The sequence below is a fragment of the Miniopterus schreibersii genome, assembly GCF_964146895.1.
Source record: "Miniopterus schreibersii genome assembly, chromosome: 12".
NCBI classification, from domain to species: domain Eukaryota; kingdom Metazoa; phylum Chordata; class Mammalia; order Chiroptera; family Miniopteridae; genus Miniopterus; species Miniopterus schreibersii.
Window position 1 is genome coordinate 31,978,427 of NC_138112.1, and position 16,770 is coordinate 31,995,196.

The window sequence follows — 16,770 nt, forward strand, 5'->3', positions numbered from 1 at the left end:
ATTTCTCAAAGAAGATGTACAAATGACCAGTAAGCACATGAGAATATGCTCAACACTCCTAGCCTCAGGCAGTGCCAATCAAAATCCCAATGAGATGCCACTTTATATCCACTAGAATGGCTATAATCAGAAGTCAGATAATGAAAAGTGTTGGCAAAGATGTAGAGAAATCAAAACTCCCAAACACTACTGGTGGGAATGAAAACTGGTGCAGCCACCGGAAAAAGTCTGACAGTTCCTCCAAAGGCTGGACAGAGTCTCCATCTGATCCTGCAGCTCCACTCCTAGGTATACACCAAAGAGAAATGAAAACTTTTATCTACACAAAGCATGTACACAAATGCTTGTAGCAGCTTATTCAGAATAGCCCCAAAGTAAAAACCCAGATTTCCATCAGCTGATGAGTGGATAAACAAAATGCTGTATGTCCACACAGCGCAATGTTATTGGGCAATAAAATGAAGTCCTGACCCATGTTACAACTTGAATGAGCCTTGAGAACATTATGTAAAGTGAAAGAAGCCACTCGCAAAAGAGTATATATTACGTGATTTCATTCATATGAAATGTCCAGAATAGGCTCATCCATAGAGACAAGAAGTAGGTGAGTGCATGCCCGGGCTAGGAGGTTAGGAGGAAATGGGGATGACTGCTAATGAGGGTGGGGCTTTGGGTGGGGTGATGAGAGGATTCTAAAATTGATTGTGGTGACAGGTGCACTCCTCTGAGAGTACAGGAGTTAGCAAAAGTAGGTTTATAGTTGTGAGTCTGTGAGACAGTTTATTCTTGTGTTATTATTTAGTAGTTATTGTATTATTTTTCATACAAACAACTGTAAACCTAGTTTTGCCCACCCTGTATACTAAAAACCATTGACTAGTATGCTTTAAATGGGTGACTTGTATGGTATGTGAATTATATCTTGTGTGTGTGTGTGTTTGTTTGTGAATACTCACCCAAGAATATTTTTTCCCACTGATTTTTAGATAGAGTGGAAGGGAGGGAGGAAGGGAAGGGGGGAGAGAGAGAGAGAGAGAGAGAGAGAGAGAGAGAGAGAGACATTGATGTGAGAGAGAGAGATAGACATTGATGTGAGAGAGACACATCGATTGGTTGCCTTCTGCATGCGCCTCTACTGGGGCTAAGGATTGAACCTGCACCCCAATACATGCCCTTGTCTGGGAATCGAACCCTTGACCCTTCGGTGCACAGGGCAATGTTCCAGCCACTGAGCCACACTGGCCAGGGTGTGAATTATATCTTAATAAAGCTGTTGTTACAAAAAGAATCAGTGAATGTCCTCATTTAATATCCCTGTGTCAAGCAGCAGACTGGCTGGTAGGTCACCCCTGTCTGAAGACCAGAGAGTCCAAGGTGCTCTTTTCTCCGCCTTGAGGTGGAGGGGACACCAGGAACCGCATCTTCCTGGGCAGGCAGGTGACAGCGGAGCGCCTTTCCTGGTGGATGCTTAACAAAAATAAAACCAGCCCTGAGAAACCTGCGAGGAGGAGAGCTGGGAATCAAATGAGCTGAGCCTGAGAAATTTACGGCGTCCTGTTTGCCAGAGACCATTTTCCCAGCATAAGTCACAGAGACAGATGGCCCCGGACCTGCTCCTGAAAATAACTACTGTGGAAGAGAGGGGAGCTGCCCGCCTGAGGAGGAAGGCCCACAAGATTTAATAGGCTGGAAAATGCGGACCCGGGAGGCTTCAGCTCTGCCAAGCTCACCCCATTAGCGACCCGAAGCAGACACTGTCGTCTTTGCTGCCTTTCTGTGTGCACTTCCTTCTCCTTAAAATAACTTACTGTTTTCTTTTCATCTCATTATTATATTTGTTCCTTGAGAAAATTAGAAAATATAGAAAAATATTAAGAAAAAATAAAATTCATTCATAATTCCACTGCTCTAAGGTAACATGTATTAACATTTTTATACAATTTGCACTCACACACACACACACACACACACACATTTAAGCAGCATCAGAATTCTTTTATACAGTTTGCCTCATGCTTTTTTTTATATCCTATTTTCCATGTGTCTAAACATTCTTTGCAAGCACGGCTTATAATGTCTGCGTATTAATATTGTACGGATGTGCCTTAATTTACATAATTAGGCAGTTTTTAACATAAGGGTCTTTTTTTCTTTTGAACACTTTAATTTTTTTTTACTTTTTACTATTACAAATGATGTCGTAAGAATATCCTTATAAGTAAATCTTCTGAGAAGTCATGATTATGTTCTTGGGTAAATTCTTAGAAGTGGAATTGCTTAGTTAAAAGGTTTTTACATTTTAAAAATCAGTTTATACCAAATTATACTACCAATATCAGTGCATAAAACCTTGTTTGGGCTCTGGCCAGGTAGCTTAGTTGGTTAGAGCGATGCTCTGATATACCAAGGTTTTGGGTTCAGTCAAGAGTCAACCAATAAATGCATAAATAAGTTGGACAACAAACCAAATTGATGTTTCTCTCCCTTCCTCTCTCTCTCTCTCTAAAAAAAAAAAAAAAAAAAAAGTATTTAAAACCAACATCTATTTTAGTACTATTAGATGCCAGATATTTTTACATTTATTATTTCATTTTCCCCTGAAGTTCTAAAAAATAATTTTAAAAGTATAAAAAGAACTGTATGTGCTCATTGCAGAAAAATTTGAAGCCATAAAAACATATTTTAGCCCTGGCCGGTGTGGCTCCATGATTGGAGCATCGGCCTGTGCACCGAAGTGTCCTGGGTTTGATTCCCAGTCAAGGGTATATACCTGGGCTCTGGGTTCAATCCCCAGCCCCTGTGCAGGAGGCAACCAATTGATGTGTCTCTCACACATCACATTGATGTTTCTCTCTCTTTCCCCCCTCCCTTCTACTCTCTCTAAAAATCAATGGAGGAAATATCCTCCAGTATGTATTAAGAACAACAAAAAGTATATTTTTAAAAAATTAAAATTGCCCATATCAGTGATAACCATTGTTTAAGATTTTATTCAGCTGATCTTTTATCCTATACATTTATACAAATTTATTCTTTCTATAAGTGTTTTATGAGCATTTACTGTGATGAAGGAGCCTGACTTTCCATTGTAACTGAAATCATATTTATCTTGTATTTTTTTCAGTAGTCTTCTTTAATTCTCAGAAAAGTCCTTGATATGTGGACTGCTGTTACTCCTGTCTTGTAGAAGGTTGTACCTTCTAACTCCCCAATGGGGCAGTCGAGGCAGAGAGAGGTCCGAGGACTTGCCCATGATCCCACAGCGCATTGCTGGCTTGCACCGAGTTCTTCTGACCCCTGGTCTGTGGCGGCAGACCGCAGCCTCTGATGTGGAGCCGAATCTATACTGCCCCAAATGGGGTGGCCATATAATTAGTTGTCTAAATCAGGACATTTTTAGAGTAAAGGTGGGGCATTGCTACTAAGTAATTCAGGATAATGGACGTGAAATGGGGCTTCATTGACAAACCAGAATGTACAGTCCCTCTAGCTCTCCAGCTCCAGGTTTCTAGCACTTTGAAATGCTTTGCAGCAGTGGATTTCAGTTCATTTCAAATAACGACAGGAATCAGTTCCGCAGACCTTTTCTGAGCTGAGACTCTGAGCCAGGCCAGGCCACAGAGAGGAGCAGCCTGTGGTCCCCACTGGGCATGCAAGGCTCTTGAAGCCGTAGATGTGAGTGAGAGGCACCGGTGCAGTGGAGGTCCTGGTCTTCCCGCAGCCCCAACCTTCCTGCTAGGAGGAGATTCCCATTGTCCTCAGTGTGCCATCCTCTGGGCAGAACTAAGATTTTAGTCACTCAATGATGCCACAGGCTGTCCTGTTCGAGGAAATAGATATGAAGTTGGCACATGAGAAGAGAAGGAATGAATGCATTTGGTTTTAAGTGGAGGGACTAGAGTATTTCTAGAAAGGAGACTGAGGAGATGAAACACAGCCGGCTTTCACAGGAAGGATGAATCCATCAGCTCAGGGTTCCACTGAGAGGAGGTACCTGTGTGGATCTAAGAGTTTTGTTTCATTCGTGTTTTTCCCCCTCGATGTCATTTATTGAGTAATCCCTGTACACTGGGCATTGTGCGAAACATTTGACATACTGGCTTCTAAAATGCAGGGCTGCCAGGTACAGGTTTATTAGGAGGCTCTTTCAATAATCCAGGGAAGTGCCTGGGAAGAAAGTGCCCTCCCTGCAGCCCACAGCTGGTGCTCTGGCTTTACGGACAGGGCCTCAGCCTTCCCCACTGGGTAAGCAGGCCAGGGTCTTCAGTACTGTAGCGTAGAGGGGGTTTAATATAGATCAGTACATTCTGTTTGAGTGTTTAGATGGATTTCTCGGGACTGCTAGGAAAAGTGTTTTTTACAAGTTCATTTTGTTAATGAGCTTTCATTCTTTGACAGAGTAATGAACTTGTTCATCAGCTAGCCCTTCGTGCTTTAGTCTCCTGGCATATCCCAAAGAAATGCCCAGAGTCCAGAATGCTGGAAGGCTCTTCCTTGAGAACTAGCTCGCCCTAGTTAGAGGCTCCATTTCAGGTGCTAAGGAAAGCTACCATCAGTTCACACAAAGGCAGACCTCAGGAGTCCCTAGTCATACATACTTTTCATATATCACGGCTGCCTCCCTAACACTTTTCCTCTTTTTATGACCCCAACAAGTAATAAAAGTGTCACTGGCAGGCTTACAGATCTGTAACTGTTTAGTCCTAAAACCACTCTGTTCTTACTATGAAAGACGTACAGCTGGAGGGATGGCAGAGGAATCAGTGTTAGTTGAGCTCTTCCCATGAGCCTGCCGAGGTTCTTAAAAGCGTAATATCGCCAATCCATCAGCAGCTCTTTGCAGTGGGGATTAGCACCCCATTTTTTAAAGGAGAAAACTGAGAAGAAAAGTGACTTACCCAAGGTCATATACCCAGTGTGAAACTGGGCTTTGACCCCTGGTTTATGTGATAGGAAGCCTATGATCTTTTCACTTCAAATACGTTTCACTGGATGGATGGGAATCCCCCTTTATGTACTCCAAACAGGGCTGGTCAGTTTAGTTCGCATTACATGGTGGAAACAGCATTGCAGTTATGGGTTCTTACCCAGATCCTGGGACAGATTACTTCACTTTCCTAAACCTCCGGGGTTTTTTTGACCTTGACAATGGGGATGAATTTTCCTAACCAAAGATTTGTTGTGAGGAAAAGATCCTATAAATCACCTGGCCCAGCTCTTGGACTCCAAGAGGAGCTCTGCAAATGCTCATTCCAGACCCCACGCCACCCCTACCCCAACCGTATGGGTGTCTGCGCTTGTCACTTGGTTGCTTTCTTTCTGCATCCTGTCTACTGTAAGCTAGAGCTGGGCTCACAGAGACCACCCCTCAAGAGACTTGGATGGCTCCCCTCTCCACCCCTTCCCTGGCCCCCTTGGTTGTTGAAGGGAGGTGTAAAGAGGTTCATTTCAATCATTTTGTCTCTTTTTACCATGACACAATGGAAAGTTCTGTAATACCAGGTTCCCTTCGGCTGATGGTCAGGACACACGGGAAGGCAACCCTAAACGCCAGTGCCATAGTCTCCTGGCATCAGCCATCCTTATTTGCCTAAATGAACATGCATCTGAGCCCCACCCGGAAGGCAAGCCCAGATCATATGGACTTTTAATATCCTGGCTGAGCTGAGCCAATTTCAAAGGAGATCTGGGTGGCTGAGCAGATGCCTTAAGTTTAAAGAGCAGATCCCTCTAAAGCACAGCCCTGGGTCTTGTCATCTTCCTGCTCTCAGATTTTCCACGACTCCCCGGTTAAGGTCTGACTTCCTTCTCTTTGTGTTCAAAGCCTAGACCTACTCAAGCTCATTCCTCACTATTCTTTTTACATGGACCTTTTGTTCCATAATCCAGGTATTCTCCTTCTGTCCTACCTCCTTTCTTCACTTAACCAATATTTACTAGTTCTTCCTATGCACTAGTAAATGGGGCCTATGGTAATGGCCAGTCAGGCTAGTGGGCAGACACAGACAAGATAAGCCTACAGTAAGGGAAGTGTTGCAACAGGGAACGTACAGGGAGCTGTGGGAGCACCCAGAAGGGCATCAGGGAAGCCTTCCTGGGGGAGGTGACCATGAGGTTAAGCCTGAAGGATGAGTGGGAGCTAGTGAGACACACAGGGTGGTAATAATGAAGAAAAGGGATGAGGAAAGGAAATGCTCAGGGAGAAGGAACAGCATGTGCAAAAACCCAGGCAAAACTTCATAGCTGTGCTCCAGGGGGTGCCATGCAGATAGATTCAGTGTCCGTGGTGCCCTGAACTCGAGGAACTCGGCAAACTTGGGCAAAAGAGAAAGCAGTGAGTAACTTGGTGAGAAGAGTAACTTGGTGAGAAGTTAGTGGTAACTAATACACAATACTTGAGAGGTGGGGTGGCTCTGGATGCCAGGTAAAGAGTGGGAGCCTTAAGCTGGGTATTTATCCCTCTGCAATGGATGCTTATGCCCCCATCTCTTTGTCTCTTCCCATCGGAATCCTCTGTGGCTCCAGAAAGCAGTTCCAGTTCCTCCTGTTGAAAAAAGCCGCTTGCCTTCCTTGCTCCCATCGCACTGGGCTCTCTTCTGTTCTGAGAGGCCCCACCCGGCCTTGCTCGGAGCTCCGAAGTACACTCTCCCGCCCCAGCCAGCAGCTCCTTTGGGTCTGAGTCTCACAGTTTGTGCCACTCTCACCTTCTAGCCAAATCAGGGGTGTTTAGGAAATGGCTGGGGGGGTGAAGCAGTGTTTCCCATACTTCTGCAGTCACGCACTGCGCTTACAAAACAGAAAAGATGAAGACAACCAGTGCCCCTCACTTAATAGACACGTATTTACGCGTCGCGACATCTAACGTTTATTAGGTGTTTACTGGCTGCCGCACTGTTCTCAACATGTTACCTGTTTTAACTCCTTTAATCTTCAGTGCAACCTTGTGAAGTAGCTGTTCATTTTTTTTTTCTAAATCTCCATTATATAGATGAGGAAATTGAGGCACAAGGGTGAAGTAACTTGCCCAAGGTCCCGTGTACTGAGCTAGCAAGTAGTGCAATTAAAAGTCAAATGGCCACAGTTCCTAAGATTTAGCACATACAAAAATAAAACATTATAATTCTTTTAAAAAGTCAAATGTAGTCTCTCTCATATTGTGACCACATTCCTAATACAACCCTGCCCTGCTCCTGTAGATGCCAAATTGGTACAGCAATGCGTTCTACCTCACACATTTCAAGCACTCATGTATAATATATATTGTAAAGCATACAATTAGATATTAGAAAAGAATGAGATAAAATTGAATATTTCTAATATTTCTTGCACCCCAGGAGCATGGCTCTGTGCACCGTACCTTGGGACCACTCAAATTAAAAGCTGCTGATGAGTGAGGGAGGGAATTCACGTTTCTAATAGCACCGTACTTCACAGTGAGTCACTGGGTCCCTGCTGAGGGCCTGGCACCGGGCTAGGTGCTTTGCATGTTGGGGTAGGAATATTCTGAGCAGCGCCGGAGGTCTCAGGGGGTTGGGGACACTGGTTTTGGTGCCTTTGAGGTGATTGGGTGGAAGGGAGAAGAAACAGGCATGGGCCTGGGAGGGCGCCGTGCTGCTCTCAGCCCAGGGTCTCTGAAGTTCGTAATGGAACAATTTACTTAGTTCTGGAACTATTTATCTCATAAAGTTTGACAGATTTCCTCAGGAAGAGGCTGTAACAAATACCCTAGAACAACATATCGCATTTCTTAACTTGTGTCTGAATTCCAACAACTCGGCATGGTGCGGAGCTGGTTATCCCAAGCTCATCAGAAGCTCTGATTGAGATTGTAAGATGGCTCTGGTTAATAAAAGATGAGGAAATGAAAGTATATTTACTTAATAAATACAGCCTGGTCGAAAAAAATTCCCAAACTGGGACCAATCATGAATGGGTTTCTCCATGGGGTGGTTTCATTCAACTTAAAAAGCACTTGGTGAGTACCGCCCCGGGCCCTGGCTTACTCATGCGTACTGTGTGGTCAGATGTGGCATCTGTCATCCTCACGACACCTGTATAAAACGGGGACGGTGCTCAACTTGCAAATGAAGAACTGGACGTCGTTTTCCCAAGGCCATAGAGCTAATAGGAGGCTAGCTCACAATGCAAACCCCAATCCTGTTGAACTCCAAAGCACACTCCAAGAACATACTGTACCCCAGAAAAGCACCATATAATGTTGTGTGCAAGACAGCTAAAGCTTACAAATACAGCAGAGCAAACGGGATGTCAGAACTAAAGACAAGCTTCGAGAGAGGAATGAGCACCCCTATCGTGACATGTCAGGGAAGGCTCTCTCAAGGTCAATTGGAAACACTGGTTTGGATGATTTTAATGTGAATCACAGCTTGGAGTTTTAGGTAAAGAAACTAACACAGGGAAGTCATACAGAGGTCGTACTGTGGTCATTGATCCCAGCTGCCTCAATTGTTCTTACTGAATTTCTAGTATACACAGCAACTCTATAAAATGTTGCATGTGGTTAGGTCAGGGGTTGACCTAAGAGTCATGGGGTCTGCAAAATCCTACAGGGTTTGGTGACTGTGACTGGGTGTGCTTCTTTGGGTGGACAGACCACAGAAAACTCTTTTTAATTTTTATTTCAACAATGAGCAGGTCTCTGCCACCTCCCCCTGAGAGCCCTGCCAAATCTTATGATCACATGTCTGGGCTGCAATATGTTTTCTAAGATTCAGTCTCTTTAAAAAACGGGATTGATCTGATTATGTTTTAAAACTTCTCTCAGTCAAGGTGGGAGAAAAGGAGCAGTCCTTACTGTCTTGTGGACGCAATGTCTTGTACTGTAAACTTTTCTATGTCTGTGCTTAATATGTTCCCTCTCTTGTAGACGATGTACTGCACACGTCTGAAGGCCAGCCCCTGACAGGACTGTGAATTGTCTGATCTCAAAGGCCTTGCCCCAGGCCATGGCCTTCTCCTTCTGAAGAGCTGGGAGTGTGCTCACAGAACTGTAGAAAGATGGGATTTTAGAAGAGTAAACTCCCAACATGTTAGGAACTTGGAGTCAAACATACTGACTCAGTGCATTGTGGAACTCCTGAATATTAGTGTCCCAAAATTATAGACTTGTTTCACATGAAACTATTAGAATTTATGGATCCCAGTAAGTTAGACACCCGAATTCATCTATTCAGCAAATATTGAGCGCCTCGTGTGTGCCAGGCGCTATGCTAGATGCTGGGGATACAGAAGTGAAAAATACAGCTAAAGTTATTGCTCCGAAGGAGTTTGCAGAGAGTGCCCAGGATTTTAAAATTTTATTAACATGTTAGATTCTTAGAAAAGTAAAGCAATAGAGTGTTGAAGTCCTAGAATGCCAGCGGGGGGGGGGGGGGGGGGCTGGGTTATTCCCTAGGAGCCTCAGAACCTGTTCCAGGCGTGTCCGATTGAAACCTCACTAATAAGAACATAATTTCAGTTCCGTGACGTGACAGAACCGCACGCTGGCCATTCCGTCCTGTCACGGAGCTGGAATTAGGGAGTGGGGGCCGCCGTCTGCTAGGTAACGAGGCCCACCAGGAGCGGACCCCAGGTTTTCAAGCCTCTCCTCGAGAGCAGGCACGCAGGGAGGTCTCCCCTGTGTTTTCGAGGGTGCCCGCTCCCCAGCCCGCAGGCTTCCCCGCTCTTCAGAAGGAGTTCGCACCCACTTTCTCCCGCAGCCGCACCCCCGCCCGGGCCACGTGTGCAGTAGGTCGCCCGCCCCGTCGATGCGTGTTTTATTTTGCTCCCCCCCCCCCCCCCCCGTGTGCCTCAGAACCAATTTTCATTATTTTTTCTGTCTGTGTTTGTCTCCGTGGCCCGCAGGTGCGCCCTTGCATTGTTCATCCGCCTCATCAACCCCCATTGAGCAGTCCCCCTCCCCGCCCCCCTCCCCTCCGGCCAATGAGAGCCAGAGGCGGTTGCTAGGCAACGGTGTGGCCCAGCCAACCCCGGACTCAGACTCTGAGGAAGAGTTTGTCCCTAATTCATTCTTAGTTAAAAGTGGCTCCGCCAGCCTGGGGGTCGCCGCGAACGGTAAGTCCCTCTTTCTTCCTAATTTGGGGGGGTTCCCCCCTTTCGTTGGGGATGCTGATTAATGTGCCTGCTTGGGCCGCTTACAGGGGCGGAAGGGCCTGGTGCATGGGGCGCTCCGGGTTTGGGGGGGCTGGCCCTGCTCCTGCTCCGCGGCTCCGGCAGCCCCGCTCCTGCCCGGCTGCGTGCTGCTGTTGGGGGGGGGGGGGTGCGGGGCTGCTGTCCCCACCCGCATGACAGACGTCGGGGCGACAGAGCTGCATGAACAGAGATGCCCAGACAGACAGAACGAGTCAGAAACATCAGGTAGAGACCGAGGCAGGCAAAAATGAAAAGATGGACCCAGAGAAAGGAAAAAAAGTTAAAGCTGGAACAGCACCAGTTGGCCACCTACTATGTGCCGGAGACGGTGTCAGCCCTGCCACTTGTTGCTTCAATGGAGCCTCCCCACAGCCCTGCCTAAGAAATCGGTGTTACAGTGTCCCGGTGAGCCATGAGCAAGCTGAGAGAGAGGATGCTCCCTGGGTTCTAGCGCCAGCTTTGAAAGTTTTCGAGTTTCACACTGTCCGGGGACAGAGGGCCCGGAGTTCCAGGCCCGTGCGGGGCTGAATGCTGGCTACAGAGAGAGCCACTGGGCTTAAGCACCCATCTGCCCATAACAAGCACTCTTCTTGTAAGCGCTGCTATGACTCTCTTAGGGGAATCAGTAAGGGGGGGGGGCTGACAACGAGCCAGCAGACCCTGATCAGATGCTGTGTGACCTGAGACCAGGTGCTCGCCCTCTCTGTGTCCAGCAGAGGCCAGTGGACTTCTTTGTAAGGGATTCAAGCCTCCAGGAGGGGGCTCTTTGGAAATCAGAGTGGTCTTTGGCCTTGATGGTTCTCTTCTGACTGGATATTGGGCCCTGCATTCTCTTTGACCAAACTCCATGACTTTTTCCCCTGTGCTCCGTGAAGGTGTTGTCCTTTTGGTGGTTGGGTGTCCCTGCTCCCCTATACCTCTTAGCTGCTCCTGTTTTAAATTATGCACAGAAACAGGAACCCTGGACTGGGAGGGAGGAAACCTGTGCTCCAGCCCCAGCTCTGTGTCTCACTGGCCATTTCCTTAGCAAATCCCTGTCCCTCTCTAGGTCTCTGTTTCCTCAGTTGCCAGTGATGGAGGAATCTCTAAGATACTCTGATTTTGTGAGTGCTGTATGGTGCTGACTGAGGTGTCCCTGCCAGTAGTCTTGTTAAACATACTTGGGAGTAGGGGAGCATATATATAATGAAATTCTTTGTTCATTTCTGAGTAAATAAACCTTGCAGGTAAAAGAGAAGGCAGGAGATTAAAGTCCTTAATCTGTCCCTTTGCTAATTAACTGAACAAGAGCAATCACTTTGTTGCAAGTTCTGCAGCACATTGATGATATTATGGCATTACTGATGTGCAGGGAAATTGGGAGGACTTTGGCTTATCGCTTTCTGCTCAACTATGTTCCTCTGTGCTCCTGCTCCCCAGAGGACCTGGAGACACTTTGGATTTCTCTCTTGGGGCCTTGCTCTGAGTGTGCCGCTCTAAAGGTTGCTAATGAATGTGTCCCATGTCTGAAGGGAGAGCTTAGGTCCTTAGTGGTCCGCTGCCCTGGGGTTGGTGGGTCATGAGAATGCCAGAGAGTCTCACCCTACATCTGGACCCTGCCTGTCACCTTCTTGTCTCTGAACCCAAACTGAGGGGCCTTCTGTAAGCTGAAGGACCTGCTGGGATGGGCATGTACCCAGTGCTAGTCAATGAAGATGAGTGAGCCCTGCTACATAGTGGATCCAATAAATGTTTGTAGGGCTCCGTTTGATTTCTTTTTCCAGAAAAAAAAAGTGTAATTATTTTAATGGGATTGTCTTTGTTGTTTTTATCCATTATAAAAGTAACCATGCTTTTTAACATTCAAACAATGCAAAAAGATAAAAAGTGAAATTCTCTTGCAATCCTTCCTCTCAGATATAACCACTTTTAACAGTTTGGTGCATGGCCTTACAAATGCTTTTTATGTATTATTGAATGAATGAATGAATGAATGAATGAATGAATGAATGAATGAATGAACAAGCAGCACAAACTATGGGAGAACCACAATGTAGTCAAGAGAGCAAAGGCCATAGAGTCAAACCCTCTGAAGCTGGGTCCCAGATATGCCACCCTGGGCAAAGTACCTAACTTCTCAGATCACCAGTTGCTTCATAAGTGAAATGGGGAAAACCTTTCAAGGTTGCTGGGGAGTTTAAAAATGCTGAAAGTGATAAAGGTCCTTATCTCCCTTCCCTGTATTCACATCCCCACCCTCTTCTACAAACTTAAGGCTTTAGAGACCACCCTAAATGGATCAGCTGCTCTAGTTCCTTGAGAAGGCTGCTCCCCCTGGGATTTACTTTAGAATGTACTTTAAATAACAAAGGCAGCCCCTTTGGCTCCCGAAAGGTGAACATGACGGGTTTCCCGTGGTGGGAGCTGACTCAGCGCTGTGCACGCAGGGCTGCCCCCTGGGAACTGGTCTTCCCAGAGCTGGAGCTGTGCTCTCCAGTGGCTTCCCAGAGGCCCGCTGCCTACAGCTGTGTCAACTCCAGCCCAAGGCTGCGATCCCAGGTCTGGGAGGCCTCAGAACCGCCCTGCTAAAATCCCCATGTAAAGTGCAAGGGGAACACGTGGGGCATTACAGAGCCGCTCATTGTCCCTGCGGAAAAGAAAACAGGGGAAGTAGCTCTTTCTGTCATCAAAATCCTAATCCACCCCAAAGATAACCATCTAGAAGTCACTGATATATATAAAGAAAGATTTCCCTAAAATATCAACTCGTCACAGTTGAAAAGCTAAGGAAGTGATTAGGATTAAGTAGGTATTTGTCCCTACCGCATAGAAACTTTTCAGAATAAATTTGAAATGGTCTGTGAATTGTTCTAATCTAAATTCTAAAGTAAAGGAGCTTTAAAAACTTGGGGGTTAATAATGAAGAGGGTCAGGGAATGCACAGCTCAGAGAAAGCTGTCTCAAAGCCTAGGTGAGGCTGGGTGGATGGGAGAATTTACATGTAATCAGCACCCTCTCTGTGTATCTTTTCTTTATGTGCATTATCTTATTTCAGCTCCCATTTATCTTCATTTCTCAGTGGGCCAGCCACTTGCTCGCTTGCATCTCTTTTGCTCTTAAGGGGCACAGCAAAGATTCAAACCCAAACCTGCTTGATTCCAGAGTCCCTATTTCCTTTGTATTTATTTTTTTCCTTCTTTTCATTTGCTTTGTTTTGTTCCCAGTGCCAGATCCTGTTATTTCTATGTCTTCTCCTTAGTAGGAGGCTGGAGAAGATAAGAGGAATTCCACCATAAAAAGAAAAGTTCATTTTAAAAGAATCCTAAGTGTTGCATTTCTGTTACTCGCCTCACAAACCGTTATGACGCACTTACGTCAGAGGCGTTTTAGCTCATTGAATCTCATTAAACTTCATATTTACCTTGTGACGTAGCCATTTTTAGTCCCATTAAAGCAACAGAGGGCCAGAGAGGTTAAGTAACTTCCCCTAAGTCACACAGCTTCTAAGTGATAGAGCTGGATTTGAATGCCAGATCTGTCCGGTACCATAGAGTGCAATTGTTCCATTGTGTTTTTGTGAGTACTGTAGGAGTTTCCAATTAGACCGAATGACTTAGACACTAAATTTGTGTGCTGCTTTGTGAGAGCCAAGCCCTGGATGCTGGGCTGTCCATGGCTTTTACCCCCACCCCAGCACTGGCCCTTCCTGCCTCGCATTACAGATTTCTCAGGCCGGTCACACTGTTCAGCACCACTGTTGTTTGGCAGCTTCATCGACTTTCTCAGGTCTTACGCTGCTGGGCTTATTGTTTTGACTTCCAATCCGTTGGAGGAGTGTTTGTTTTTCTTTCCAAATGGGAAACACTGCTATGCATGCAAGCTGCTTCCAAAAGTGTGCTCTTGAAACAAAAAACGCAACTTAATTTAGAACCAATCCAGATTCCCCTGGGGGGGTTGTCCGTTAGAGTCCTTCTAAGTCACTTTGTGAAATCAGAAGGCAAAATTGTGCCTTTTTCCTGCTGTCGAGGTCCAGGGAGGTTTTTGCCTCCTTTCACTGTGAATTTCATGGAACCTGTTTCCATTGTTGTTGCCAGCTGCAGGCACTTGGGTCTGTATGTTTCCCGAGTTCCAACAGTAAAGGACCTTACTTTTCAGGCACTTTTGTTCATGTCTCTCAACTCTCTTGCATCAAAAGACTCCTGATAAATACTTATACCAGCTTTGTAAGGGAAGCACATAACTCCTAGTAACATCAAAAAAGCAAAAGACTGATTTCTCCCTTTATTCATTCATTCATGGTGACATTTGAAATATTTGTGGACGTTTTCCTGACAAATGAGGGTGAAGGGTATTCTAAGCAAAGAGACTGTAAAATAGATATCTAAATTTATGGGGACAGAATCCCTTCAACGAAACTCTTGGAGTCAGAAGCTTTTCAGAAATCAGAAATGTTCAACTATAAGAAAGAAAATAGAGTCCATATACTGTATTCTTCCTAATATCCCCAGACTACTGGGGTCGTCCACAGTAATCAAACATTAATATCTCTGCATTGAATCATAGGACTCTGAGCCTCATGTCAGTAAAGGTCAGATTTTGCCACCAAAAGAGTTTTTATAAAACTCTTAGAGTTTCGGAATGATGCCTAATGGATGGTGATCCTGAATTGTGCTTTTTAAAACCGGGGAATATCAGGCCGTAGAACAATTTAGTAACTTGCCCATGGTTGTAGAGATAACCACGTAACTTGATAACTAGAAGGCACTATACAGGTGCAAGCTGCTAAAGGGGAATCTGTGTCGAAGTGCTTGTTGTTGATCCATTAAGACTGTTTGGAAAGGCCAGGTGCCCTCTGCTGTGGATGTGGGAGCTCGAGAGGCCAGTGCCAGCAGGCTGGCTGGCTCACGGGCCAGGGAATCCAGGAGAGTAAAGGCCAAGTACTTAATTCTCCAAAGTCTAGAACTCAGCAGCCCTGAGTTCCTAAGGACCCTTTCCTCACAGCCCCTGGGGTGTATGGACCCTCTTTCTTTAATACCCTGCTGTCTTCTGTACAGACTCCCCCCTAATAGCCTGGAGACATGATTATTCCCAGGTCTGGTTTCTTCCTTCAACTGCAAGTTCCTTGAGGTCGGCTTTGTCCACAGCTGTATCTTCAGTGCTGAGCACCTGTAGGTGCTAAAATCAAAATGGGGGGAAAAAGTTGATTTTCTCTCTATTTCCTTTCCATCAGCCACCTCCCACAGAACCACACCCCTCCGAACAGTGCAGTGAACCACATACATGATATAATGCAGAGACTCACAGAGATGAAGCAGTTTGTCCAAGTGCAGAGTCAAGATCCAAAGCATGGCCCCAGACTCCAGTTCCCTTTCTGTCTTTCCAGGTACCTCCCTCAACTAGTCAAGCCCCCACCTGTGACCTCCCACTAGGGAGAGGAGTTTATGCCCCATAATTGGGGGCAGTGGGACAACCACACAGGGTTCACTTCTATTTTTGTACAGTTTACACGGCCCTTTTTCATACATTACCTCGGGCAAACTCTGGTGACTCTAATTTAATTGCCACATTGGCTTTCTAGGAGGTAAGTCTTCTTCCTGACCTTGCAAAGTAAACAGGTCACATTTTGAATTAATGTAATCGAATGGCCCGGGAGAAATAGGGCCTTCTAATTAGTCACTCACGTGACACAATTGTAGACTCTTTGCAACTCCTTTTCCACTAATTTCCCCAAATACCATTGCATTAAAAGGTACAAAAATAACATTTTTGGTGTATGACTTGATTGGATCTAGGAATTCCTAGACCACCCCCTGAGGAAAGGCACATTAGCTGTGTGTCCGGGTGTTTCCCATCTGGAAACAGCCTGGTTTGTGTCCCCGCTGAAATGTCAGTGGCCTGTTCCATGGTGCCCTTGTGGACACCAGACTACAACTTAAGGCATCTCCTGACACTTCAGGGCCCAGACTGTTGAAGAAGCGCCTGGAAGGAGGCCAAGGAGAGTTTAGGAGGTTAGTATAACTAATGTTTGCGTAGCCCTCGCATTCCCAGGGCACATTCGCATCCGTCGTCTCTTTGGATCCACAGTGCAGTGCCATGAGGTTGGCCGAATGTGGAGTATTGTGAGCACTGTTGTGTGCTGGAGGGAACAGGCAGGGTGAGAGAGGCGAGCAGCTTGGCATAGAGCTGCCCCTTCAGCCACACAGCTGAGAACCAAGTCAGTCCAGCCTGCAAGGCCACTGCCATCCACATCAGCTCAGGGCTCCCACTGTAAACCTCATCCAGAGAAGCCTCACCCTAACCCAGCCTGGCTGTCCTGGAAGCCTGCTTGTGAAGAGACACATGCCTGGGAGCAGCAGGCCTGGCTTCTGGGCCCAGCTCTGCCTCTAGCCCGCAGTGACCTTGCAAGAGCCTTGTCCTCTGGTTCCCTAGCTTTCTCGCCTAGACAGTGAGAGAATGGAATCAGACCAACATTTCCCAAGCTCATTCCTCTAATGTGTCACCGTGAGTCTGTACCATAGCCATGTGCCCAACTACAGGCCTATTTCCTTTACTTCCCCTTTAAACTGCCTCCTTTCTTGCACTTTTTAAAAAATCTAAATGAATTTATTTATTTTCCAAGGAAATTGTGTATTACTGCTG

General features: G+C 46.1%; 1 protein-coding gene across 3 annotated transcripts in view; it reads left to right on the forward strand.

Moving 5' to 3' along the window:
* Nucleotides 1–16,770, forward strand: part of TENM4 (teneurin transmembrane protein 4) — a 2,309,694-nt gene that overhangs the window by 2,038,762 nt on the left and 254,162 nt on the right. For 2 of the 3 annotated variants that reach the window (XM_081155445.1, XM_081155446.1), the window contains one exon: nt 9,865–10,074. In XM_081155445.1, the coding sequence (XP_081011571.1) occupies nt 9,865–10,074 (210 nt within the window). Of the gene's footprint in view, nt 1–9,864; nt 10,075–15,450; nt 15,515–16,770 lie in introns of those variants that run through there. The other variant, XM_081155447.1, reaches the window with a different exon arrangement.